This window comes from Micromys minutus, assembly GCF_963924665.1.
Source record: "Micromys minutus genome assembly, chromosome: 21".
Lineage (NCBI taxonomy): Eukaryota > Metazoa > Chordata > Mammalia > Rodentia > Muridae > Micromys > Micromys minutus.
The window spans coordinates 5,426,258-5,454,158 of NC_137956.1; the positions used below are offsets into that span (position 1 = coordinate 5,426,258).

A 27,901-nucleotide genomic window follows, 5' to 3' on the forward strand; every position below is an offset into this window, starting at 1 on the left:
TCTTTGTGTAACCTGGGCTGTCCTGAAACTCACCTTGAACTCCTCCTGTCTCTGCCTCCGGAGTGCTGGGATTCAAGGTGTCAGCTACCACCCTGCTCCCCACACACTTTTAATCACATTACAAGCTCCCAGGGGCCCCAGACTGTTTAGTGCTGTTGCCTGCCCCCTGCTCAATGTACTCAGCAGAAAAATGCACAATGTGTCAAGATCAGGGTTCCTGCCTTTTCTGTACCATCCTTCTAAAAGGACTGTGTTTATTCAGCAAGCCCTAGGCATTCTGGCAGGTTGTTGGCCCTCAGGTGGGACCTAGCTGACGGAGTCTGCCTGTGGGACACTTGTACCCTCACACAGTATCTGTTGTGCAGAATGACTTCAGAACATTTTATTTTTTATTCATTTTATTTCATTTTTATAAACCCAGAACGCACATTATCCCCCCTCCCCCATCCTCTCCCTTCTCTCCCTCTCTCCCCCTCTCCTTCCCTCCATCCCTCTCATTATTGTTGCTTTATGGAGACTTAAGCCAAGTCTTGGGTCAATGAACAGAAGAGTTAGTGTTTAGCAGGTCTAAACAGTGGCCAGGCGTGTTGACTCTTTTGGAAGGCCAGGCATTTCTGGATTGGAAACTCTTAAGCCCTAAACAGAACTTGCTATTAGCTGGGCTTTTGTTTTGTTTTAATTAGAGGGGAAAACGCTAATGAGTTGTGTGAGAGTCAGGATTACAGGTCAAGGTGGAACATCAAGAATGGGATGGGAAGGCAGGGCAGTCGGTCCTGGGAGGACTTGGGTTTTTTGGATTTCTGGTTTTTGTTTTTTCCCTTCACTCTGGGCTTCCTGAGCATGTTCCTCAGGAGCAGGAGCCACACAGAATATCACTCCCATCCAGGGGATCCTGAGACCTACATCAGTCTGAAAGTTAGATGCTGGGCAGGAAGATTTTATTTAAAATGATAAAATTGTACCACAACATCTGCTTTTGCAAATATATATATATATATATATATATATATATATATATATATATATATATATATATATATGATTTAGGTAAAGGCTTTAGGAACTTATAAAAACCAAACATCTCACATGTGTGGTTGTTCCTGCTTTGAACTGGGGTGGGGGGGTGCAGAGTATCTGGGAGGACATGTTTACATATATGCTTACATACATGCTTACATACTGCTTACATACATCGGAGACAGGAAATGAGCCCAGATGTGACGTAAAGGGCTCAACAAAGGGCAGCTCCAGAATGCAGGGGGTACTAGAAAGTTCAGGAAGGACACTGAGGGACCTGGAGAGTCATGGCCACCATTAGAAAGAACAGTACAATGGACAGGTGGGCCACCCTAGTCCCTGAGAGCACCCCAGAGACGGCTGTACCCAGGAGAAATGCCCAGATTCCACCTGCAGACAGTCCAAACCAGTCTCAGGAAGCTGGGGTAGAGGACAGAGCTGGCATGGTGGTCAGTGTGAGTCCTTCCCAGGGACTCCCTAAATGGAGACTGTGGGGAGCCTGTTATGAGAGCAAGAGAGATCACACAAGTGCACACTTGCAAGGCAGGCAGGCAGCTTTAGGAAAGGGTATTTGATTCTCAGTTGCCAAGCTGAGAGCATTTTCCCTTTGTGATTTCCTAGAATGAGCCATTTGGGGCTCAGCACATCATGGTCACCCACTGCTAACATTCCATCAACATTCACTGCTGACCACTCCTCAGTCTCTCAGAGTGGCCCTGGGGCTGCTCAAGCCCCTTAGCTTCCAGCATTTACATTAGTGCTTTCTTTCTGGCTTGTACCCCACTAATTCCACACAGCTGGCTGGTCACCAAGCTCTCCAGATCCCCTGTCCCCAATTCCCTGGGAATTACAGGTGTGTGCCACCACATTTGCCTCTTTGTGTGGGTTCTGGGGATCTAACTTGGGTCGCCATGCTTGCGCAGTAACACAACATCCAAACACCACAGGATTCCTGTCAGGTGACAGTTTATTGAAAGGAAATCTTGCTTTATCCATGAAGTCATTCCCATGGAGGTAGCTGCGATAAAAATGTCTCTCCCCCATGACAATGTATAGCAACCAATCCCTACTGAAAGACCACTTGTATACCAATTGTCATGGTGAAATGACACTCTGGAGCAGGAAAAACAAATCTATAAAAGCCATACAGTGATTGTCTTCTCAGAATTGCAGTTGGCAACGTGTATATTTTTACAGGAGATATTTTTAAGCTAGCTAAAGAAAATACTCTTGAGCAGGATTAATTCTTAAAGCAATAAACAGAAAAACAGGTATCTATAAGAAAACCAAGGACTGCTCACAGGTTTGAGATGAGAAGGCCCTGGAACCCTAATCTCTACCTTGACCCAGGATACACCTGTCAGGGTCACAGGGAAGGGGTGCATCTGGGACTTACCTAACCTCTCTCTAAACCTCAGTCCAGTGTTGTGCCGCTGGCTGCACACCCACCCCCACCCCCCCTCCCACTCATTAAAGCAAAGAGTCATGCCCTCACCCTGTCCAGCCTCCTTTGGTGGTGGTGGCCTCTGTTCTCCCTTTCAGGAGCTGTTTTCCTTCATGTAGCTTGCCCCATGGCTACCAGAAAGAACTAACTGGAATAAGGGCTGGCTGGTTTTTGTCAAACCCCAAAACAAACACCCCTTCCTCGGGGTCTTTTGTCACCTGAATCTCTGGGGTGAGTGGCTGAGGCATTTCTGGGCTTTGTGCAAGTATCAAAAGATGACACCAAGATTCTAGGAGCCAAAGAGTTCCTGTGAGTTCTGGGAACCAGCCAGCCAACCGCAGGCTATCAGGTTCCCAAGACGACAAGGTTCTCAGAGGCTGAGTAGAGAGAGTTTCAACCTGCACCACACTCTCCTGGATGGTTTGTTTTTTGAAATGGGGTCTCTTAAATCCTAAGTTAGCCTAGGACTGCATATGTATCCAAGGCTGACCTTGACCTCTGGATCCTCCTGTCAACACTCTGAGTGTTGGGAGCCCAGCATGCCACACCACGCCCAGGGTTTAGAGTTGGGGGTTTAAACACAGGGCTTCCTGCATGCTAGGCAAGCATTGTTCTAGCTGAGCGCCATCTCCGGCAGACATTTTTACTTCTATTCACTGTGTTTCCAGTGCCAAAGTCTGTGCCTGACACATTTTGATGGATAGTATATATTTGTTAAATGGAAGAATGAAAGCAGAAATCTCTCCATACCCAGTGAGGAACCAGGCAGGGGCTGTGCCCAGCTATGCTGAGGGAGACAGTGGCTCTCATGATGTGTAATGGGGCTTGGTTCTTTGGTAGCAAATGCTCATTCTTCAGATCCCTTCTCTTTAAATCTCATTGGGTGAACTCTGACCTGCAGTGGGCCAGACCTTAGGGTAACCTGGTCCCCAGGAGTCCCCACATCAGGAAGGTAACCTGGGGACCCTGCTTCAGTGCCCTGTCTCCTCTGCCTTACACACATAGGCAACTCACAAGGTTCTTTCATAGATGACTGTCACAGTTATGAGGAGACACAGGGATGCCCAGCAACCCCCCAAAGCCACTTTGGTATCATGTGCTTGCACTTGGAACTCACCCCTGATACCTGTTCCCCCAAAAGCCCTTCAAATGGCAAGCACCTGCCATTCTTTTTCCTATCAGTCCAAGCTCCAGCTCAACCCCACCCCCTGCCCTTCTTAAACATCCCCCAGCTTTCAAGAACATTTCTGTATTCCTTCTTACGTCAGCCCTACACCCACTTATTCCTTCACCCTTTTCCCTGTGGACTTCCAGGGTGCCTCCCTCCTCATCATCATATCTGAGCCCATAAGCCTCATCTCAAGGCCCCTCCTACTCCTCCGATTCCAGGCCTGAGCAAGCTTCACTTGGAGGTCTGCCACGGAGGAAAAGGGCCAAGGAGACACAACAACGGGGCTCTTGTCCTCTGAGAAGCACTTGTTAAAAATCTCATCTGTCTCCCCATTCTACTTGCTTGAAAGAAATCGGGAGTGGGAACTGCTCTTTGCATGGCTTAGATAAAATAAGCCTCTCAGGTACCCAGGCCTCAGACTCATCCATAGGTAAGTGTCTTTCCCCAACCATCAATGAGCTGTCTTCCCATCCAACCCACGAATTGATTCCCAGTGCTAATTTTCCACTGTCTCACCCTCTCTGGTTTCCAGAATAGCCTTCACTCTCCCTCCTTTGCCTCTGGCTTTTTAATACTTGAGATCTGGTAGCTTTGTATTTTAAAGGATAATCAAGGTCAATGTGTGAACTTTACAAAGACGTCACACTCCAAACACACTGGAACATTCTAAAGTAGAACAGCAATCCTTGAGAAGGTCTGGTTTAAAATATGTACAGTCTATACATTTCACCCCTACATGTCCCTATGTCATTACAGCTGGCATTAGAACCTTTCCAGGGACAGGAGAAAGAGTGATAGCGGACAGCAGTGCACAACAGGGCTTTGTCTTACCCCCAAGTGTCCCAGTTAGGTCATCTGAAAACCAATAGCTCCCTATCTATCTAAGATCCAAGGTCACTAAACCTCACTGCAGCCCTGGGAAGAATGTGAGGTGGTAACTGTGGGTCTGACTCCATTCACAAGCCCTGTTTAGTGCCTCTTGCTCTGTCTAGATGGCTGTGGGGTCCTGTCGGGAGCAGCAGGCCTGGGGGCAGACTCAGATCTGGCTGGTGATAGCGCTGTCTTTGGGGAAGGTATAATTCAGTGGAGCTTCGTAGAGGCTTCCCGCGTCACTGCTGAGGTCGTCGTCGTCCGAGTCGTCCAGCACTTTGCTAGACAGTGTCTTAAGCCTGCAGAAACACGAAAGAGATGTTTCTTGACCCTGGCTAGGACTTGTCTCTGATTTGGAGATGGAAGAAAGGATGCTGGGCTCCTGCCCTCCACTTGCCTGCAGCATATGTATGTATACATGAGTTTGCCAGCAATAGACATTTGTCTTAGTAACAGGTGCAAACTGTCTCTTACTCCTGACTGATGTTGATAGGGTGAGCCACCAGCAAGATAACTGATTTCTCCTTCTGCCTAACTCTAATACGGCTGCTGGTCGGGGGGCTTCTGATTCACTATGGATCAAAAACATTGTTTTTCTTCTAAGACAGGTTCTCATGTAGCCAGCCCATGCAGGCCTCAAGCTAAATATGCACTCAGGAATGGCCTTGAGGTTTGGGTCCTCTTGCCTCTTAAGTACTTAGATCATAGGTTACACACCCTTTTTAAGGGCTGCTAGGGATGGAACCCAGAGCCTTCTGCATGTGAGACAAGCACTCTAACAACTGAGCCACATCCTCATATAGTTAATGTCTTAATGGTTTATCAAACCATTACCCCTTGCCCAGAGTCCTCAGCTATTGCAGCATACCGCTGACTTTGGGGCAAGTTCTCAGTCCTGTGGAGTAGGATTCTCAGTGAGCTGGAGACGTGTGGGAGCTGTCAGTTTGAGAGTGCTACCTGAAGCAGCAGGCATCAGAACCCAGACAGCCTCCACACAAGGCTAGTGCTCCGGGAAAGCATGAACCTGTGCTCAGTCTTCAGTTCAATGCCCCCCACACTGGTTCTGGGGTAGGGAAAACATCCCTCAAGCCCCAACCTTTAGCTTTCCTCAGAGCAGCTCGGAAGGTCCTCGTTCTTAGAAGGGTATAAATGAAAACTCGGTAGTGGAGATACTCCGACCTTCTCTGTACCTCAGGCTCTGCCTAACACTGGTACGAGGGTGGCTTATATGAAACTTATTGAGCAGGTAGGGTGACTCAAGTAGACATAGCCACTTTCACCTTGAGAATGGGATGAGCCACCGCCTCTACCCACCTTAAGCCCTTCTTCAGAGAGTTGAGCTGCCCCTGCAGCTGCTCATTCACTCCTATCTGCTCCTCCAGCTCCCTCTGCAGCTTCTTTCTCGAACTTTCCAGCCTGTCAATCTCCTCCTCGGCCTCCTCCACCTGGCGCTTCATGGCTTTCAGGCGCAAGCTCAGCTGTAGGAGGAAAGACGGAACCTAGTGTTGGCTGAATGTCCAGCCGAGCTGGAAAAGCCAGAGCGGGAGGTGCCAGGGAACCCTGCCTCACAGAAAAAGTGGGAAGACCTGTGGGTGACTCTGCCGACACTCTACATGTCTGGGCCTCATCCGAGAGAGAAGGCAGAGGCTCTCTTACCTGGTCTTTCTGGTCAGTGAGTGACAGATGCTCATCATCCACCTGCATCACCAACTCCTTCACCTTCCGCTCCAGCCTTCGGTTGTTGAGCTGCAGGTTGGCTCGATCCCTGGGGATAGAGAGAGCAGTACAGGACACACTCTCTAACTCCTCTAATTCTCAGCCTCGCAGGGAGCCCAGGCTAGAAGGAGGAGATGGGACTCCCCAGCCATAGGTGCCTGGTTAGCTCAGGATCAGAAAAAGGGTCTTTCAGCTACACAGGAAGAAAGGGCTGCTGGTACCACAGGAGGAAACATGGAGCCCCAAGAAGGGCAAGACTCTCCCAAGGCTGCAGGACTAGAGCTCAGAAGTGGCCTGAATTCTGCTGCTGATCTTAACTTTTGAAGCAAAGAACCACACACCAGTAAACGGCCAGGCTTAGAAACCTTAGTGAAACCATGTACATATATGTCAGGAACCTTCAAGGAAGGTTGGGGGTGATCCTCAGTCTAAGACTCTGTGGTTAGCTCAAAAAGCATTTTGTTGAGAAGGAGCCCCACATCTTTCCTACCCACTGTGGAAGGACTTCCCCATTCCTGGTGGTAGTTGGTGACTTCTGTTTGAATACACCTGCCCTCAAACCTGCTCCCTGCCCCAAACCTGGCTCAAACTCAACAGTTTGCAAAGCAGTCGCTTTGCTAATGAGAGGCAGACAGCAAACAGCTGCAGCCCACTCCTGAGTTTCTGTCCAGGCACACAGTGCACAGCCAGGCTACCTTACCATCGCCGTTTTTATCTGAGAAATGGAGATGACTGTAAGGCTGGGCTTGCCTCTACCTTCCGTGGGGCTGATAAGGATGGGAGGAGAGCCTCCAACCCACCAGGCCTACTGAATGACCAGGGCCTACCTGGCCCTGCCCACTCCGGGCTGGGCTTACCTCTCTTCGCTCTCCAGCCGGTCCTCCAGCTCTGCAATCCTGGCCTCCATCTGTACCACCAGGCCCTCCTTACTGGACCTGTAGGAACCTTCAAGGTGGATAATCCGGCTCTTCAAGTCTTTGTTCTGGAATCAGAGAGGAAGCCTGTGAGAGACTTGGTTGGGTTGGGGCATGATCTTTGGGCAGAAGCATATTAGGTAAGAGTGAGGAATTTGGTCAGCGCCTAGGCACCTTGGGACTCCAGAGACTGTTCCGTGGAACACCTTTGAAGTCAGGACTTTGCAAGTCAAAAGAAGAAACTCTAAGCTGCTGCCTTATGAGCCTGAATAAAAGGGCTGGCATGTGTCGAGACCCCGAGCATGGAGGGAAGGGGGTGGCAGCCCCCCACCAGTGTTTTCAGTGACAGACTAACATGAATAAATAAATAGTCTGTGAAAGAACTGATGTAACTGACCCTCCTCAGTCGCTTACATCTTTAATGATGTCATTACTGTCCATCCCCTTACACTGGAGTTTTGCCCTCCTGTGCGATGGCTTTCTCACCTTTGCTTACAGTCAATCACTTCTAAATAGTGTGTTAAAGAATCTCCCCTGACTGCTGAGTCTACCTTAAATGTTGCACCCTACTGCATTTGGGGGACAGTTTCTCAGTGAGTCACCTTATCGGCTAGAAGTCTCCTTGAACTGGAGCTTTCTGTCCATTCATGAAAATGACCTGGGCCATCGGCACTGAACTTCAGAGTCAGCCTCTGAGATGGGCTGCTCACACTGTGGTTGAGCATGAACTTCATCCTACCCCTCACCTCAATGCCCGACATACTCACCCTAGGGTAGGGAAAGCCTCTGCCACATTCCCATCCTGAGAATACCAGAAGCCCAACACGAGGGAACGGGAGGTAAGACCTCATGGAACCGGCTGTCCTCACCTGTCTCTCTAGGGAAATCTTGTCACACTCTAAGTCTTGCTTGGCAGCTTTCTCCTGAAGTAGCTCACTCCTCATCTGCTCTATCTACAACAAGCAGTGCAAAAGGGGTTAAAACTTGGTCCTCATACTCTTTGTACTCACCTGGTTCCAACAGAAAATCAAGTTAGTGAAGGCAGGGTACCCATTAGACTGCTTGCTCTTTAGCAGAAGATCTTTTTTTTTAGAAGCCCTTGATCCTTTGGTGAGTATAGTGATGGTTAACTAAAAATAACACTAGTCACTGCAGCTAACTCGGATATTATATATTGAACTGTTCTCTTCCCATATTCATCTGTAGGTCCCAGGAGACCTATTGGGTCTCTGTGTCCTATGGTTCAGGGACCATAAGTGCCACAAAATTGATTGTCACCTGTACTTGATCTGAAAAGTTAGGAACAGTGCTTTCTATATCTGCTCCTAGCCCCTGGGCAGCTCTTCAAGCCCACATGTGCTGCACAGTCTTGTAGCTACCTTCAGGAACCACCACAGTCAACCTCAGCACAGAGAAACTGCTAACATCAAATATGAAGAGATCACAGGCTAGACCACGTCAAGCAAACCTATTTCACAGGATATAGCCCCAAATTTCCCAATCTGAAGAGATTCAAGATGCTCAAAGTACCTCAACTAGATTCACTCAAAACAGATCATCACCAGGGTTAGTACAGTCAACATGTCACAGGTATAAGACAAAGACAGAATTGTAAAAGTAGCTAGAAGAAAGTGTCAGACTATCTATAAGTGAGTTAATCTTAATAAGGGGCTTTAAAAGTATTTCCCAGATAAGCAGCACCAGATCAGCCCTACAAGAAAGGCACTAGAAATGAGAAGATAGTAACTACCATCCTAAAAACACACATCTACAAAACCCAGTAGGAAAACAGATATGCAAAAGAGAAAGAGAATCTAACACACACAGGTGAGAAAAATAAAATCACAAAAATAAATAGTAACAGAAGTAACAGAGATAGGAAAGAACAAGTACATATAAAATAAGCAGAGTGTAGTTGACAGGTGAGAATATTATTTATAGATTAAAAACCACAAATGTGAATAGGGTAAATTTATCAATCAAAAGACAGATCAGCCAAATGGAGAGAGAAATGACGTCCCAACTGAACACTGCTTACAAGAAACTGACTTCACTGGTAGATACTGAATAACAGTGGAGAGCTGAGAAAATTATCATGTTATTAAGAAACATGCAGAACCAGTGGCCAGCCCTAAAATCATGTACATGTGTGCAACATTAAATGGACTTGTGTATATGTGTACTTAATAATTAAAGAAATATAGAAATAAAACATGAAAGCAGGACAAAGATTTGAAGAAAGAGCAAGGAGTGGGGGCAGGATAAGGGACTGATGATGATCAAAACATGTTATATACATGTGTGAAATGCCATGAAATCCATTAGTTTATACACTTAATAAATGATATAAAGTAGAGGTCTTGGGTTCAGTTCCCAGCACCCACACAGCTGCTCACAAATATCTGTTAACTTCAGTGTTATGAGGTCTGATGCCTGCTTTTGACTTCTGTGGACATTATATATACATGATGCATAGACATACACATGCAGGCAAAACACACATACACATAAAATAAGTCTTTAAAAATTAGAAAAAAAATTGACAAACCTTAACTGGTTTAACTGAGTAAAAGAGCAAACAAATCAGGTAAGAAAAAAGAAACAACACATAAATCCAAAAAGTCATAACTCATTACAAATAATATACGAGAACACTGAAAAATCTAGAGAAAACCCTAGAATTCTTATACATGTAAAAACTGAAGAAGACATGGAGAATCTAAACTAATAATAAGGATACGACTGAACAAAACATATGAGAAACAACTCAAAGCAGTAAAGAAACAGCTCCTGTCTAAACCACCCTGGGCCTTAAGGCTTTGCTACTGCATTCTACAAAATAAACTCTCCATGGGGGCAGCACTACTCCTGTACCAAAAGCAGGCAAATATATAACTTATTAAAAAGCCAAAATAACCTCTGCAGAACAGGAGGCAAAAATTCTCCATTGAATATTAACGAACTGAGTTCAGAGGCACATCACGAGGGTCCTATGCCACGGGCGGGTGAGAGGGTGCAAAGGAAGCATGACATTGTAGCATGGGCAAAACACTAGCAGGTGCATAGGGCACACCGGATGATTAGGCACAGACCATAGGACCAGCATGACAGGGCACATGCACTGACAGAATAGTGGACAAAGACTTTAGTCAACAAGGCAGGACAAACAGGGAGACAAAGACTATAGATTGTTTCTATAGATAGAGACAAAACATTTGATAAGATTCAGTATCCCTTTGTAGTGGAAGACCCAAAGGTCACTTTGCTAAGTGAAATAAGCCATCCTAGAAAGACAAACACTGTTATCACTCCTTCGAAGAACTGAATGGAAAAGAGGTCAGAATCGGGGAGGGGAAGGGGACAGAAAGCTCAGTGAGGAACATCAAAACCACAAAAAATCAGAAACTACTTCCTGTTCTTCTTTGGCACAGTAAGGTAACCGCCAGCTAAAACATGGCTCCGTACTCACACATGTGATTTCAGCACCTGGAAGGCTGAGGCAGGAGGACTGTTTTGAGTTCAAGGCCAGGTTGAGCTCCAAATGCAAAAGCATCTAAGAGATTAGAAAAAAAAACTAAAAAAAAAAACTAAAAAATGAGCTGGGCAGTGGTGGATCATGTCTTTAATCCCAGTACTTGGGAGGCAGAGGCAGGTAGGTAGATCTCTGTGAATTCAAGTCCATCCTGGTCTATAGAGTGAGTTTCAAGACAGCCAGGGCTATATAGAAAGACCCTAGAGAGAGGCTGGGGTATGTGGTTGGGCATGAAAAACTAAAAATTAAAAAAAAAAACTGTTTAAAATCAGTTTTAAAATGACTAGGTGAATGCAAAGCTTCCAACACATGATAATGTTCCACTTGTAGCTGAGGAACTATTGAAAGGCAATGGCTGCCAGGGAGGGAGCACCGGTTTGTTTAGGGGTTTAGTCCTGATAGGTTAACCTCACACCAGCGGATGGCTGTACGCTCATGCACATGAGCTGCACTGATAGACTTGTTAGGTCATTAATAAAGGGGGGGGGGTTGCTGCTTCCAGTAGATGGCAGTTAATACAGAAAGCCACAGGGGTTGATGCACACAGAATAAGAGACTTGGAAGTGCTCAGCCCTAAATGGGATGAATCACACCCTCCCGCAAGGTCCAGGGATCTAGTGGAAGAGAAAGATGGTCAGAACCAGAGGTGGTCAATGACTTGAAGCAAATCGAGTCTTCCAGACACAACACTGGGCAGACAGACGTAGGAGCTCAGAGACTGACAGTGACTATAACACCTGCACACGCTCAGATAAAGTCCCAGCGTGCAGGAGGAAAGGTGGGCGTGAAATGCTAGCCCTAGCTAAGGCGCTATCACACCTAATTAATTACTGTTGGATGAGAAAAAGTAATCCGTTTTCTTTAATGGCTGATAACTGGTATATTGACCATACACCACAGAAGGCCTAGTGTCTAAGAGTAGTTGGCCAAAAGAAACAGACTCTGTGTTTTGTTCTGTTTTTCCTCTTAAACAAGAGTACATTAAGGTGGGTGGATCAAGGATGTGGGAAGAGTTGAGGGAGGGTAAAGAATATGATCAAAATATACTATATAAAATTTTTTCAGAAAAAAATTAAACAGGGAAACAATGAAGTTAGAAGGAGTTGTTGGGGGTGAAATATATTGCATACATGTATGAAATTCTCAAAGAATAGTGTTTGTTCTCAACAAATCCTTAATTGTTGAAAAGATGGAAATACTTCTTGCTCTAACTAGAAAATTACATGCCGTACACATGTGTTAGGTGATCACAGAGTGCCCTATAAAGGGTATTCAAATATTAAGACACAAAACCAAAAAGCCCAGCCTAGTTCCCTTAGGCCATCCTTGTACAGGAAAAAAATGCCAACAATGTAGGGGACAAGCAGAGAGCAGGTGACACTCTACCAGCTACTTCCTTCCACTTGCCCCAGAGCCCTCATGAATCCTGTGCTGCTGAAAGGGCGGTGGACCCACACCCATGACTGCGTGGTAATGAATGCAGGCTAACAGCCTGCTCAGGCCTCCTAGGGGAAGCCATACTGCTTGGGGCACAGGCCTGCATTTGAGGCACACTGTGCATACCTTCCATGGTGGGAAGGAACTACGCAGACAAGCAGCTTGGCCCAGCTTCTCCTCCCCCATAGGACCTTGCTCACAGAACAGAGCCTGCAGGTTCATTTGTGCCTGAGCAAAGCAGCCCACAGGGCCCTTTCAGTTGCCTGGAACAGGATGTTTTGGTTAGGTTACTGCCCCATCCTATAGGATGATGTTCAAGGAGACTTCCAAGAAAGCCAGAAGACCTTACCCTATCCTACATAGAAGAAAGATTGGTCCCCAAAAGTGAAAGTGAAGGAATGCAGAGGACCCGATGCTAGTAGAGAAATCAAGTTGACAACGGGAAGTATTAAAATGCACACAAAGTGGAGGATGGCCTCTTCCAGCAGCTGTATAGGGAACCAGATGGGCAATGGGCACATTCCTACGCCAGCCATGTACTGAGTCTGAGCATGTTAATCTTCTGGAAACTCCCACACAGGTGCTACCACCCTGTTTTTCTGATGGGAGAGTCAGAATAATGCCTCCATCAGATCTGAATGGAAGCTTCTGACAAAAAGCCCTCACCCCCCACCCCACCCCCACCCCCTGACTCCGGAGGTTTGATGCTTGAAGAATGGGAGAACCCTATGGAAGCAGAGTGCTAGTGGGGAATTCAGTGGCACCCCAAAGGAAAAGTCTAAGGGGCAGGGCGGTGGGGGTGGGGTAAGTAAGAGAGCCCTGGGGCATGGAGGACTGCCAGCATCACAGTGCTGGGTCCCAGCTTTGAGCCTAGACCATGCAGCCTACAGCATCTACCAGAAAGCAGACCTCCCCTGTGGCAAGAGGAAGCTCAAACCCTCCCTGCAGAGCTCTGGGAAAGCAGAAAAACAAAACAAAGTAGTAACTTTTCATACCCCACCATGCCCCCTCAAAAGACGGCTCTTAAAATGGAAGTGTAAAATAAATCAGGAGAACAGGAAGAAATAAAAGGCAGCCATAAAAACCCACCAGTGACAGTACCCAGGCGGGCCATGCTTCCAAAAGCCAGCCCGATATTATGCTCTAAGATAAATCCACCTTGTGGAGCCTCAAGGAATTCTGCATGGCGTTATAGTCAAGGTCCTAAAGAAGAATGATTCCACCTCGAACCCAGGCTAGCATCTGGGAGTCCTTGCTTCTGAGGCTCAGCACCCAAATCTCCAAAACCAGGCCCAAGGCCTAAGGCCATGTTCTGATCCTTATTGGGACCCAGGGAAGTGAGGCTGGAGAAATACTTCATGTAGACTCTGTGTTTTTATATGCTGTTTACCTTTCGACTCTATTAAGTAGTCTGAATCAAAGCTCTGCGGTCAGATTAAAACAGACAGGAGCGTAGCTGTACTGAACGGATGCTAACTTGCGTGGAACGCATTGAAAAGCAGCAGCAGATCCCGTTCTAGCAGCCTGTGGTGTCCGGAAACCAGTGACCCAAGCTAGCTCTATGGTTTACAGGCTGCAGCCTTTGAGGTTAATGAAACACCAAAATCTTTATGGTTGCTAATAACAATAGCCTCCTGGCCTGGGTTTATCAGTGGGCTGGGATGAGGTTGGCAGGCCATCACTCCTGGACTGGTGTTAAAAATTACATCCTAAGAATTATCAGCAGCCAACTTACACAGCAGGCTTTTGAGGAGCTGAGACACAAAGAGGCAGTTCTGAGCTGGGAGTCACTTTAACTAAAAGAGGAAAGCCCACTTTGATCTGTCACTTTCCTCCTGAAAAGAGGCTATTTGGAGTCTCTCTGGTTCCTACACCCCCAGGTACTGAGGAGCAGGTGTGTGAGCCAGTCACTGTTTCTGAAAGTAACTGCTCATGCCTCAAGCTTTACCCCCTGGGATTTGTCTGCCAGTCTCCAAGGCAACAAGGCAGGCTGGCTAGTCCCTGAGAAGATGGTGAAGCTTCCCAAAGTTTGAATTGGTGTTTGCTTCCCTGCCAGCTGTCTGGGTGTGACGAGTCAACTTAGCACTGTGCCCTGTCATCCTGGCTCTCATGGCTAAGGGGGGTGCCTGTGGGCAAGCCCAACCCTACTGTGTGCATTCAGCTGCCAGCAGTGGTGTGCACAAAGATGTCCCCTGAGCCAGGACACCAGCCTACCCAGCACGCTTAACACTCAGGCTAGACCTCTTTCTGCCCGAGTCCTTTACACATAATGCGTGTCAAAGGAGGCCAAGGAAATGCAACCCTGTGTATCTTCCATGCTAACTGTTATTATTTACCTCTCATCCATGCAGGGAAGACACGTGTATACCACTGGAGCCATGTTATGGTGCTGGAGAATGAGGTCAAGGCTTTGCGCATGCTGAGCAGTCACTCAGCTAACTGAGCCACATCCCATGCTGAGCAGTCACTCAGCTAACTGAGCCACATTCGTCACCCATGCAACAGTATTTTTAACTTGAAGATCTTTAGACTATGATGCAAGTGTAGGGTTACAATGTGACCCTACCTCTTAGGAGCTATGCAACTGTAGGCCATGACTATACCTTCCACGCCCTGAAAATGGGCAAGAAAGCATAGTTGGCAGTACTTACTCATGGACGGGATGTTTAGTTTGTTTTCATGTACTGGGAATTGAACCTGGGGCCTCCGGCATGCTAGGAAAGTTAGTACTATTAGGTGGTATCCCCTTCTCTCTTACTCTGGGACACAGTTTCACTAGAAATCTCTCTGTAGCTCAGGGAGGCCTTAAACTTACAATCCCCCTGCCTCAGCCTCCTGAGAAGCAAGGTTTATAGATCTGTTCTGCTGGCTCTGGCAGAGAAACAAAGTGTTTTGGAGAAATAAAGGTAGAAAGCCTTTCCTAGGATTTAAACAGACCCAAACCCAGTAAGACAGGTAGTACCTCAGCGAATCTTCCTTCAGCTCACACATTTTCTGTTCTGCATATGAGAAAATAGACGGACACTCCTCACCTTTTATAAATATGGCATCTGGCAAAGTCAAATCTATTCCTTCTCAACATCGGCCATGTTTGGAAGGCAGTCCAAGCTTCAAAAGGTATAAAAACATTCATGTTGATTAGGATTCTCTGAACTTATCTACTGTCCTGATTGTGTGTGGAAGAAAATCCCTGAGACTCAGTAATCAACGGAGCAACAGGAGTGGAATAAACACAAGACTAATGAGAGAAGCCAGAGGCCCGGAAAAGAACGTTCTCCCAAGTGCTTTCCCTGCTCCAGAGCAGCACAGTGAAGGTCGTCCGGGGCTCCCCCTTTACCCCCAGCTCTTTCTTACATTGACCTTCTAGAACACTGTATATGCTCCACTGTTAAATAACCTTTCATGGCTCCCCACGCCTTCAGGATACAGCCATTCAAAAGCCATAATCAGCTTCTCTAAATCTGGCCCCCACTGCTTTCCTCACGGAAACCGGAAGTGTGTGAGCATTCATTGCTTCTCAACATCCGGTGCTTACATGTCAATCTGTTCTGACTCTGATGCCACGCCCACCGTGACCAGCAGCTCGCTGTGATCATTTCTTCGAAGCTGACTCTGGGCCAAAATTTCTCTAAGAGCCCTTCCCTCTAAGGCCCAGCCTGGCCTTTCCCATGTGGGCTGGAGTCCTGCTCTCGGTATTTAGCACCTGCGCCATTTTACTGTTAGTTTTCTACTTGTTAAATCTAGTTCCTCTTCTTAAGCTGGCCTCACATCACTTCGGAATTCTGCAGCTTTACCACTCTGCCGTGTGTAAAGTCATATTTGCTGTATTTTCCAGGCTCTGGTAGCTAAAACACTGTCTTTGGGAAGAGGAAGCCTAAGCTTGCCTCTAGAGCTACCTGCCCCAGGACTCTGCCTAAAGTCCTTCGTAGCTCTGGGTCCCAAATCTTTCATCCATTACACAGTTCTGCAGATTTAACCTCTGATGTCCTTGCCAGACTCAAGGTTCTGTCAGAGGGCTAGCCTTCCGCTAAGATTGCCAGACCCCTTGTCTGGCCAGTTTACCTAAGACCTAAGGCTGGGGTCAGGGGAAAGACTGGATATACTGGGAGGAAGCAAGGATTCGGAACTTAGAAATACTGTTTTAAACAGAGAAATGGAGAACTGAAAACTTTAAAAGAAAGCAAGAGTTGTTGTTGTTTAAAAATTTTTCCCTTGCATTCCCTTTTCTGTGTCTAGCCGCATTTGCTGGGAATCCAGGGTTAACGCTATTCATAGGACTCAAGGTGACCGGTGCCACTTTCTGTCCTTCAGTCTCCAGCCTCTGTTAGGGTATCAGAAGGTCAGAACTGATGAGAGAAGAAAGGGGTTCAGCTTTTAAGGGCCCCTCTTCTTGCTATGATATGACAGGCAGCCACAGGCTCACGGCCCTGGGAAGTCCCCTCTGGCCAGGGCCTGTCTGTCTGTTCCCAAAGGCCTCTCTACATGCCCTATAATTTTAAAGGCAGAAAGCCAGCCTGTGAGACAAAGGATTGTTGGTGAGGCGGGACATTCCTCTCAAATGTCCCTCTCTAATCAGGAGGCATCAAGGGCCAGAAGAGATCAGAGACCTCCATCGACAGGAGTCACCAGCGATGGCAGCGCACACCTGTAACCATGCTCAGAGGCTGAGGCAGGAGGATAGAGAGGTAGAGGATAGCCTAGGCTTCATAACAAGACATATCACCAAAAACCATGGAAGGGAGGGAGGGATGGAAGGAGAGAGGGAGGAGGGGAGGGAGGAAGCAGCGTCGGTCTATATTGCAGCGTTGGTTTTGTTTCTCATCAGTTTCTGCATCAGTATGAACTTGATTTTCAGCAAGCTTGTACCTTACTTTCTCTACCTCCCAACAAGAAGGCGGCAATGGAACCGGACAATATAGTTAGTGGTGGCAGGTTAGGAGTCGGAAGCCTTTAGATACTTCTACATAAAAGCTTTTGCTTATTTGTGAGAAAGGGCCTCATGTAGCCCAGGCTGGCCTAGAACTTAATATGTAGCCAGGGATGGATAACCTTGAACTTCTTAGGATCATACATTACCATGCCGGTTTATGAAGCGCCAGGGATTGAACCCAGGGCTTTGTGCATGATGGGCAAGTACCCTACAAACTGAGCTACATCTCCTGGGAAATTCCCGAAGCTCCACAGGAGGCCAGCACAGGAGCAGGTCTGGGACTGCACGAGGAGTACCCTTCACGGCAGCCCCCAGGCCAGAGTCTATTTCTTCCTCCGGCATGAACCTCAAGTTCTTAGCTCAGCGGAAAATTTTCAACATTGACCACTGAGGCGAGCAGTCGCATCCCATGACTCTAATACTCAGTGAGAGGAAAAAGCCAAAGGCACTCTGGGACCAGATACCTCCGGGCTCTGGGCCAGTGGCTGAACCAGTGGAGGTGCTGTGTTCTGGTTCAGCCTGTGTTTCCTTTTGGATATACACGGTGGATCTGGAAACTGGTTTTAACTGCCTGGGAATATTAATATTAATAAGGTGACAATTTTTACTATTCCTCCCACTGTGCTATCACAGGAAACATGGACAAACAAACCCATGGGCATTTCTCTCGTTATGCATGCTTAGCAGACCTTGGAATGCCCTGAGGTAACAACGGCAGGAACTCCTAACAAAACCCGCTCTGAGTCCAGTAAGAGAACTTAGAAAACAGAACTTTGGGAGCCAATGTCAAGGTTGAGCTGCCCATCTGTGTCCTGGCACTCCGGAAAGCCCTCCTTTAAAGCTCTGCTGCTCAAGCTTCTGGATGCTACCCCCCATCTTTGGAACCATCACAGAACCAGAGCCCAATAGCCTGCGCTCGCTTCCCAAGGAAACCCGTGCATATCAGAAGGGTGGTGACAAAGGAGCCAGTGACCTTCATCTTCAGCTCTGATCAGGGACTGCCAGCCCAATGGTGACAGCCCTCCACCCCCAAACCTCCAGTCTGGTCACCCTGAGTTGAACAGACAACACTGAGCCCTTGGCCTGTTGCAGCTACTAGAACATTTCCTGCCACCGCTCTAGGGAATTCCCCGAATGGTACTAATCCCTTCCCTCCCAGTGGCTCCCCGTGCCCTGTAAAACAAGACTGTCTCCTCCTTGCACGGAGTCCTTACGCTCAGCCTCCCATGCGTCCCTTCCCATAGTACCTTGCACTGACCCTTCGACAACTCCCTCGTACCTGTTCCCTGCTCCAAGTGATCCTCTCAGACAGCAAATCAGCGTTGGTTCTTTCTTCTTCCAACTCAATCTCCAACTGGGACACCTTGTCCTGAGCAAGGAAAACACAAACAGGTCACTTCAGCTCGACTGACCTGCGTTTGGAGCATGGGGTGTTTGTGAACAGAAACCCGTAAACAAATGAGAGCCAAGCATTGTTAAGGTTTGGGAACATAGGTCAGCTATTTCCTTTCCTCTCTCCTTCCCTTTCCTCCTTCCTAAAGGGTCTCATGGATCCCAGAGTAGCCTCAAACTTGCTATGTAGTCCAGTTCACCTTGAACGTGATCTTCCTACATCCACCTCCCAAGTGCTGGCATTACAAGATCGAACCTAATATTCGGTGCTTGAGATTGAACCCAGAGCTTCATTGCTAGGCAAGAGCTCTACCAACTGAACGACAGACACCCCCCAGCCTTTATCCATATCATTCTTACACTGTCCAAAGCAGGTATTTAAAAAACATCCTTTGTTGCTTCTGTGATACAATTGGGCATGCAGAAAATATACCAAAGGAGAAAAGCGTGACCCTAAGCCCTGATGAATATGTTAGTATGTGTCTTAGTACAAACGTACTAAGGATATGTTAGTATATGTCTTAAACCGGCCCCTATTAAAGTCAGCATAGAGCCTGGGAAGCCATCCTGGACATTCTTACAAACACTTGATGCTCCAGAGGCTCCCTGCTGTGAGGGCAGGCACATGCTTCTAACGGGTCTCTTCTCTACAGTCCCAAACCCACACTGGATTGCATAGCACAGCGGGGGCCAGTTCTGGGAAATTCACCATCACAGAGTAATGACAGTCTGCCCCTCTGGACTCTATTCAATATCACTGGAAATTAAGAGAGAAGCATTTCAAAGTAGTTTTATGGATGAGAGAAAGAAGTTTTCCCCACTCAGAGTGCTGGGGGACTTGAGCCTGTGTTTCTTCTGACTCCAGTAGATTTTTCATAGGTCTGGGTAAACCCGGTTATAGGTGCTTTCTGAAATGTATACTTCTAAAACAATGTGTTCACTGTGTTTTATGTTATGTATATAGATGTTTTGTCTTCGTGCATGCCTGTGTACCACATGTGGCCTGTGGAAGCCAGAAGAGGGTGTCAGATTTCCTTGGACTGGAGTTACAGGTGGGGTTGTCTGCCACCATATGGGGCCTCTGGAAGAGCATCCCTCACTCTTAACCACTGAGCCATCGCTCTAGCCCCGACAGATGCTTTTCAAAAACCAAGATCCTGACTTTTCAACGGCAGCCCTTGTGTGTAAGTATGAACTATGGGGCCGTCAGCATTGACTGACATCCACAGATGGCCCTGTAAACAACAGATACGAAGCTCTCGGAACCCGTGTGACTGATGAACTATGAGTGAACGGCCGTATCAAGTGGTGATCGAACCCTCCCGGGAGGACCGCAGAGATGGCTGGCCAGGTAAAGCACGTATTATGAAGCTGGAGGCTAGAGTTCAGACTCTAGAACCCCCATGGACATGGAGAGAACTGGGTCTACAGGTGTCTTCCACCCTCCACACACACGCACGCACAATAATAAATAAAATTAAATAAAACTAAAAACCTATAAAGAAAGCTGGAGAGATGGCTCAGAGGTTAAGAGTACCGCTCTTCCAGAGGTCCTGAGTTCAATTCCCAGCAACCACATGGTAGCTCACAACCATCTGTAATGAAATCTGGTGACCTCTTCTGGCCTCTGAACGTACATTCAGGCAGAATGCTGAATACATAGTAAATAAATAAATCTAAAACAAACAAAAAGCTATAAAGAAACCTACCCAAAAGCTCTCCCTTAGGAGCAGAAACTAACTCAGAACATGGCCAGCTGCTGCTTGAAGTTGCCAACCCATCCAGAATACTCAGAAATCACAAAATATCTACAGAACTTCAACCACCTGCAGCTGAATTTACAGAAAATGTTCCTGTGGAGAGCTCCTAAGACCTATGTTTTAGTGAAGGAAGGGAAAAGGCACAAGTCATAACAACATAGGCCTGCCACCTCTTAGAGCAACTGTTCTCAGGTGCCTTTCATGACGACAGGACCGACCCCCAGAGGCCAGGACTGATGAACAAGTGGTGTTTGGCTGCACTACCACCTCAAGACCTCAATTACCCAGAGGAAATACCTTGTTAGTCAGAATATTCTGGACTCTACAGAGATAATCTGACAACCTAACCTGATTTCAGCTCAAATCACTCATCTTTAAAAGATCCAGTTCTTTATTTTTAGTTAGGCTATCTGTGTAAGGGAGTGTGCATGGGAGTGCAGTTCCAGCAGAGGCCAGAAGAGGGTGCTCATTGGATTTCCTGGGGTTGGACTTGCAGGAAACTGAGCTGCCCACAGGGTGGAACTTGGACCCTCTGTAACAGTACTGTGTGCTCTTAACCACTGAGCCATCTCCAGAGCTCCAAATCACTTCTTAGTCAGGTTCTTTTCCTGCTCCCATTTCACACTGTCCAGACAATATCTGAGGTCTAAGCCAGGGCCCATCATTGTGTGTGTGTGTGTGTGTGTGTGTGTGTGTAGAGGTCAGTGTCTGGTGTCTTCCTCAGTCACCATCATCTAGTAACTACCTGGCCAACCCCAGGAGCCCCAGGGAATCTGCCTCTCTGGCACTGGACTATGGACACCCATTGCCATGATCTGTGCTTTGCATGTGTGCTGGGATCTGAATGTGTGCTTATTTGGCACATATTTTACCAAACAAACCATCTCCCTAGCCCGTCCAGTTGTCTTTAACTAGGTTGTCTGGGCCCCAGAACCATCCATTTCTAGTTAACTAGGTTGACCTTGGCTTATCAAAAAAATGACTCCCTAAAGAGATCAGAAATAAGATATTAGAAAAATACAGCAACCCCATAAACAAAGCAATAAAATTGCCATCAGTTTTCTCTGGTCTGAGAGAGGCCCATCTAATAAAATCTCCATGGGTTCAAACTTCACTCCTAGATACAAACTGCGAAGCACCCTGGAGGTTTTAAAAAGCTATTTCTGCTTATTTACAAAGCTGAATGAGGAATTCATTGATTTTTGAGTTTAAGCCATCTTTGCTGGCCTTGAAAAGCGCCAGGCCTGTCTTTTCTCAGAATCGTGCTAACGTCTCCCCCAAAGTCTGAGCTTTTCTTGGTCTGTTTCTCTCTAAATTCCACTGGAGAACAGAACACGCATGCTTCTGGTTTACGGTCAATTCCATTCTCGAAAATTACTCCTTTTTAACAATTCAGGTTTTCCCATCACCTCAGAGGTTCTGGTATTTTATGTGTGCGGGTTTTTCTTGTGTTGAGTACTAGGCTTGTGAATACTCAGCCCCAGCTGGTAACTGGGCAGCTGCAGACAGATGGGACTGGAAAATGGCAACAAACTGGACCACAGTTTGCTGACAGCTGTGGCGATGACTCACACACTCAGGAAGATGGGCCAGGAATGAGGATGGACTGCTTGTTCAGCCAGTGGTCCCTGATGTGCAGGGTGGTTTGGGGGCTAAGGCACAGTGTGGATCCTGACTGGACAGTCGGCAGTCTGGCAGACTTTGCCGGGGAATCATTACCGAAGGGGCACAGCACCACCAGCTAAGGTCTTTGGGGGAACAATTTATATCCTCTTTGAAGCAATGAGGCTATGAGGAGAAATCACAGGTCAACTACTTTCAGCTTAACTCACCACTGCATGGCAAGCTGCACCTTCCCCTGCCCCCAGGCAAAGAAAGTGTCTTTATGACATCACGCTAAGAAGAGTAAAAACCCAAGACTTCCTATATTTTCCCCCAGTGGCCCAGACGTGTTCTCCACAGCCTGGCTCAAGCCCATGTACCCACACACCTCCATCTGCTTGATGAGCCGGCTTCGGTCATCCTTGAGGTGGCTCTTGGCCTCCAGCTGGTACTCCAGGTCCTTCAGCGACTGCTCCAGAAGCTGCCTTTTGGTGAGCGCTTCCTCCTCGGCTCGTTGGTAGACCCGCAACTCTTCCTCCTTGAGGCACAGCTGGAAGGAGAGTGTGTGTGGAGGTGCCTTGGGCAGTGCAAACGGCAAGGACTTGACCCTAGAGCTGATAACCACGGCAATGACACGGAACACATGGCTGCACACAGCTCTGCACACCACATGCATGCCTCACCCAAGGAGGCCAGAAGACAGAGTGCTCAGGCCCGCCCAGCGCCAAGACTTGCAAGTCCCGCCTCTCTCTAGGCTTCAGCTTTCCATTTAGTAGAACAAAAGTGCTTTTCCTTTTTGAGCACCACACTGTTAGGTTACAGAGTCAATTGATCAGATGTGGACTAGTGTTTTAACTACATAGAACACACACAATCAAAGTCTGAACAAGCACTGTGATGCTTTTGTATTATATATTCACATATTTGGATGGATGGATGTGTCCTTAGGTGGGCTGTGGTCAAACTACTTGAAAGTCCCTTAAGTAGCTAAGAATTCTTGTACTAGCATTGTTTCAAGAGAGGCTTAAAGGTTTAAATAAAGACCAAATTAATGGTCACTAAGCAACCATCAGGCACAAAAAACCAAGAACAAAATCCCACTCATTTGGTAACAGCCGTCGCTGTGTAGAAGAAAATGATCACCCATACCTACAGTGTTTGTTTTATCCACAAGGTGGTGCTCATCTAATAGTTTTGAAGAATACAACCACAGTTTGGGTCTCTGAGACCTAGCCACCTCACGGGCAGTAGGAATGCCAAAAATCAACCTGGTGGGCTGATTCAGTGAGGCTCAACTCTGGCTCTTTGGTTGCCAATGTCAAACCCTGCTGGAGTAGGCACAGGGCTAACAACAGAACGCCACAGAGGTTTATTCCTTCAAGGAGTCCACAGAAAAGCTGAGGAAAGCTCTGAAGGACCAGGCTAGTGTAGGAAGACCCCAGGAGGGAGGACTCCAGTGCTGGACTCTGTCGGAGATGAAGATGCCCATTTCCAGTACAATGGGGAATCCCAGCCATTTCTAGCTCAGCCCCACTTGGGAGATGACTTCTAGACACAGGCCCTGGTCTGGTTTGGGCATCAGTGGTAAAACTGAGAGACAGCACAGGACAATAATCTACAGAGGTGCTCTCTGGATTTGATACACTGCATAGAAGCCCTAAATTTCTCTGGGGCTCAATTTCCTCATTATAACATAGGGAAAATGTTAAAATATATTTTATCTGAGAATCAGATGATACCTAAAAATAATGATCACAAAGAAACAGCCAATCAAATAAACAGCCCAAACTTCCTTCTGGGGATCTTCCAAAACATCATGTACACCTGTCCTAATACCTACCTTACCATACCACCACCACCACCCCTTATCCACCACCAACCCATCTCCACTTAGCAGGGAGGGAGGGACTCCAGCTCCTAACACCAGTAAGTACCCTCCTGAGAGCACTCAGTAAGGACAGAGAGAACAGCTAGCCCAGCCTGAGCATCCCCAGTTCAAAAGCCCACAATGCAGGGCTGGAGAGAGACTACTCAGTGGTTAAAACCATAAGTTTGGCTCCTGGTAGCCACATGGCGGCTCACAGCCACCTGTAACCCCAGTTCCAGGAGACTTGATGCCTCCTCCTGGCATCTCTGGGCACCAGGTTCACATGTGGTGCACCTATATACATGTAGGCAAAATAATTATATACATAACATAAATCCTTAAAAAGGAGAAAACTTTGGAGCACTTGACTCCAAAATCTAGAACTAAAAGACATTTTGGATTGGAGGGGGTGTGGTTGAATTGGAAATGGCAAACAAGTAAAAATTTCAAGATCTCTGAAACCAGGACTACTTCTAGTACCAAGCATTCAAGGGAAGGAACTCTCCCCACACTGAGTAACTTGCTCTCAGACAGTAATAAGCAAGACAGCCAGCCCTAAATGGTAATAATGTCCCAGGCATGACTCAATCATTGCACCAAGCAGCTGGGCTCAACCTGCACAAGACTGACCCCACCAACCTTCCATCACCGAGCTGGGAGGGCTCACGCAGCCCCGCCCCTCCATGAAGATTTATAGTCAGTTAATTGTTGCTCATGGAGAGACAAGTGTTTTTTCTTCAGTGGTGTAGCCATTGTTGAGTTCCTAAGAGCAACCCTAAACTGATAGGGACCCACACAGACAAGAAAGTAGGACGCCTTGGTGGGCAAAGGGGGTCAGCAGGAGAGAGGAGACCAGAGGGTGGTGGTGAACAGGATCAAGAGACAGGCGATCCATATGTGTGACATCATAACGAGACCCACTGCTGTATAAGTTAACCAACCTGCTGATAAATTAGCTGATAATTTGTTGCATGATAAAAAAACTGTTGTGTAATTTATCTGCTAATGAAAATGTAAGTAAATATATTTTCAACCTGTCGGCACCTTTAAGTGGTTAGCAGGGTTCAGTAAATGAACTAGAGATGAACTTTAGGCCTTACTTCATAAAGGTCAAAGGTCACCCTCATCGAAATCTGGTGTCTCATAGCACGGGCCTTACCAAATCTTTGTGGTCATCTGCTTCTTTATCTGTGTAGAGAATCTTCATGGTTCCTTCTCATCTAAAGTGTCTAGCCCAGAAATATTCTTACAGATAGCCATGTGGAATCCCTGTTCAGAGTCACGGTGACACTGGGACTTTTTGAAGTTAAAACAGACCAGGTATTCAATGTGTTCTGCTAGATGACTGGGCCCTTCCACCCACCTACTGTAAAAATGAAAAGAATATTCTTTGCACAGCAAAGAGAGCTGTGATGTCAGCGTGCCAGTCTGTTTGCTTGAAATCCTGTACCATGTGACCCCGAGGCAGAGGGAGCGTTATTAGTGCCCTTTCCGAAGTGCTCTGGAAAACTTGCCTTCCTGTAGAATCTGTGGGCTCTTCCCACTTCGGGGTAGGGAGGAAACTGGGAGGAGGAGTTGAGAAAGAAAGAAATGTGTGAGACTATCCAGGATCTACTGCCTCCACTGTACCATTTCATTGTCTTTTTTAAAAAAGATTTTTTTATGTATATGAGTACACTGTAGCTGTCTTCAGACACACCAGAAGAAGGCATCAGACCTCTTTACAGATGGTTGTGAGCCACCATGTGGTTGTTGGGAATTGAACTCAGAACCTCTGGAAGAGCAGTCAGTGCTCTTAACCACTGAGCCATCTCTCTGGCCCCATTTCATTATCTTATTCATCACTAAGCTACTAATGTTTTATAGAAGGCGATGCTGGGAAAGCTGAGGCCGCTTGTTCACCATCATTCAGTTGGCATAGGCTAGATTCACAGCCAGGCATGGGGGCTCACGCCCATAATCCTAGCACTCAGGAGCATGGGGCAGAAGAAATGACATGGAAGAGAGAAAGGGGGGGGGGGGGACAGACAGACAGACAGACACAGGGAAAAACAGACTGACAGACAGAAATGGGTAGTCATGTGCTTCCCAGCCTCCAACACCCAATATCCCCATTAACTTTTCTCTTTCCAGGTCAAGAATGCAACCACTGCATTTCTTTGCTTTATTCTTAAGTATAAAACCAAGAATGTGTCTTAGGGCAGCCAAGCAGGCTCAGCAGGTGAAATGCTTGCTGCACAAGCCTGACAATCTCAGCTTGATCCCCAAACCCACAGAAAGGTAGAAGAAAACCAACTCCACAGAGTTGTCCCCTGAGCTCCACACATTCACCAGCACCTCCACATACACACATCACACACCCACAATGATAAATAATAAATAACAAAGCATTTGTAAACTCTTGAGTCTTGGAGACTGAGCCAAGTCTAAACAAGCACTACCACAGACTCATTGCCCAATCCATAAGGACATCTTTTAGTTTATTTTTCAATGGCTACCAAAGTCTTATCTACCCCAATAGAAGTCTAGAGATAATTGTCAGGACTGGAGAGATGGCTCAGTAGCTAAGAGCCTTTGCTTCTCAATCATGAGGACCAGAGTGTGGATCCTAGCCCCTACATCAGTCAGCCCACAAATGCCCACAACTGCTCCAAATGATCAACAACCTCTTCTGGTCTCCATGGGCACCAGCACATACGTGGGTACAAACAGACACACTCACATGGAAACACACATACACACATAAACATACAAAGACAATGGTTGTTTAAAGAAACCTGTCACTTCCTGCCGTCTTGTTCTTGGGGTAACAGAAGGCAGGGATGTAAACAAATGTTTGGACACAAGAGTATTCTTACTCCATAAAAGGTGATTCAACTTTCCAGGCAGAAAACTCTGGACCAAACCAGAATGTGACCCAGTTAAAGTTGCTCCTGTGTCACTCATGTGTTGGTGGGAGTTTTGCCTCTTAGGATGCTACCTGCATGTAGCCACTAGAGAATAGAGAATAAAATAAGCCCCAAAGCTTCCCTTAAGCATTCCCTTGTCCCAGCCCCCTCAACAGAAGCCTTGCAAAGCAAGCTGCAGGACACTCTCCCAAGAGATAAAGGAGAGGATTACCCAGCAGGCATTACCTCATCTTGCATTTTCGAGGCTGCCAGTCTAGCCTTTTCCACCTCCAGACTTTTCTCCTTCAGTTGCGTCTGCATTTCCGCAAGCTCCCTGCGATTCTTCTCCTTATACTCACCCAGCTGCTTCTGCAGCTCCAGAGAAGAAGTGCGGGAGGCCTCAGCAATGTCGGCCATCTAGAGGAAGTGGCTGGTGTGAGGGGACCCTGCCATACGTTATCTGGAGCCCATTCCTACTGAGGAAGCACCAGCCCCGGGCCTGTGAGGTCTGGCTTCACCCTGTCTTGGGGACCAGGGGCTGGACCCACAGTCCTGAGGTCAGAAGTCTGCTTTTCACTAACCATGGTTGAGATATATCCTTAGCCACCGAGGACCTTGGCAACTATCCTTTTGGCAGCACTGAAATCCTATCTACCTTCCAAAGGCATTGCCAGAGTTAAGTCAATACCCAGATAGAACACTTAGTCAGAGCTAAAGATGTCACTGGAAAGATGCCTGGCACAGGGTAGGTATCAGAAAATGGCAGCCTCCTGTGTGCACTTCTAGAATGCATCAGCACATGCCTTTCCCTGTGAGTGTCTTGGGGCAGCGGTGAGCTGAGCAGCAGAAGTTTCGGGGTTTAGAAACTGCCTTTGGCAGTCCTAGATATGTCAGAGAGACGTAAACATGAGGTTTTTCCCAGAGGCCTCAACCCCAGTTCAAGGAGCACTGGTTAGTGAGTGTCCGCACCAGGCCAGCTGTTTACTGTCAGCGAGTGACCAGGTGCCCAGGGCCCTGAGGGTTTTGGTTCTTCACGTTTCTCTGCATCTGGAATTTTTGCTGAGTCCAAGGAATGGCTGCAGGGTATCTGCACTGTCCAGATGTGTCTGTGCTTGGGGGAACTGTGGATTTCCCAAGCCTTTGTGGGAGAAGCGCTGGGTTCTCCCGGGCCCCTTTCCTTTGCCTCCTGCCCTCTCACCTCCTTCTGCAGCTTCTCAATGGTCTTGTCCAGGTGCCTTCGCTCACTCTCCATCTCGTTCTTCAGCTTCCGCAGCTGCTCCTTCTGCTCCACCTCGTCCCGGAGTTTCTCTAGGAGCTCCTTCTGCTCCTGGGAGATCTGGCTCAGCTCCCTCTGCAGATGG

The 27,901-nt window shown here is 47.2% G+C and overlaps 1 protein-coding gene across 3 annotated transcripts in view; it reads right to left on the minus strand.

Moving 5' to 3' along the window:
* Window positions 1–1,979: 1,979 nt before the first annotated feature.
* CGNL1 (cingulin like 1) overlaps window positions 1,980–27,901 on the minus strand; it is a 141,175-nt gene continuing 115,253 nt past the window's right edge. For 2 of the 3 annotated variants that reach the window (XM_080934399.1, XM_080934400.1), the window contains exons 11-19: window positions 27,739–27,891; window positions 26,787–26,957; window positions 22,174–22,335; window positions 18,311–18,400; window positions 8,002–8,085; window positions 7,076–7,200; window positions 6,159–6,267; window positions 5,817–5,980; window positions 1,980–4,801 (exon numbers count right to left, since the gene is read on the minus strand). In XM_080934399.1, coding sequence (XP_080790525.1) covers window positions 4,669–4,801; window positions 5,817–5,980; window positions 6,159–6,267; window positions 7,076–7,200; window positions 8,002–8,085; window positions 18,311–18,400; window positions 22,174–22,335; window positions 26,787–26,957; window positions 27,739–27,891 — 1,191 coding nt within the window. In that variant the 3' untranslated portion in view covers window positions 1,980–4,668. The remainder of the gene's footprint in view (window positions 4,802–5,816; window positions 5,981–6,158; window positions 6,268–7,075; window positions 7,201–8,001; window positions 8,086–18,310; window positions 18,401–22,173; window positions 22,336–26,786; window positions 26,958–27,738; window positions 27,892–27,901) is intronic. The other variant, XM_080934401.1, reaches the window with a different exon arrangement.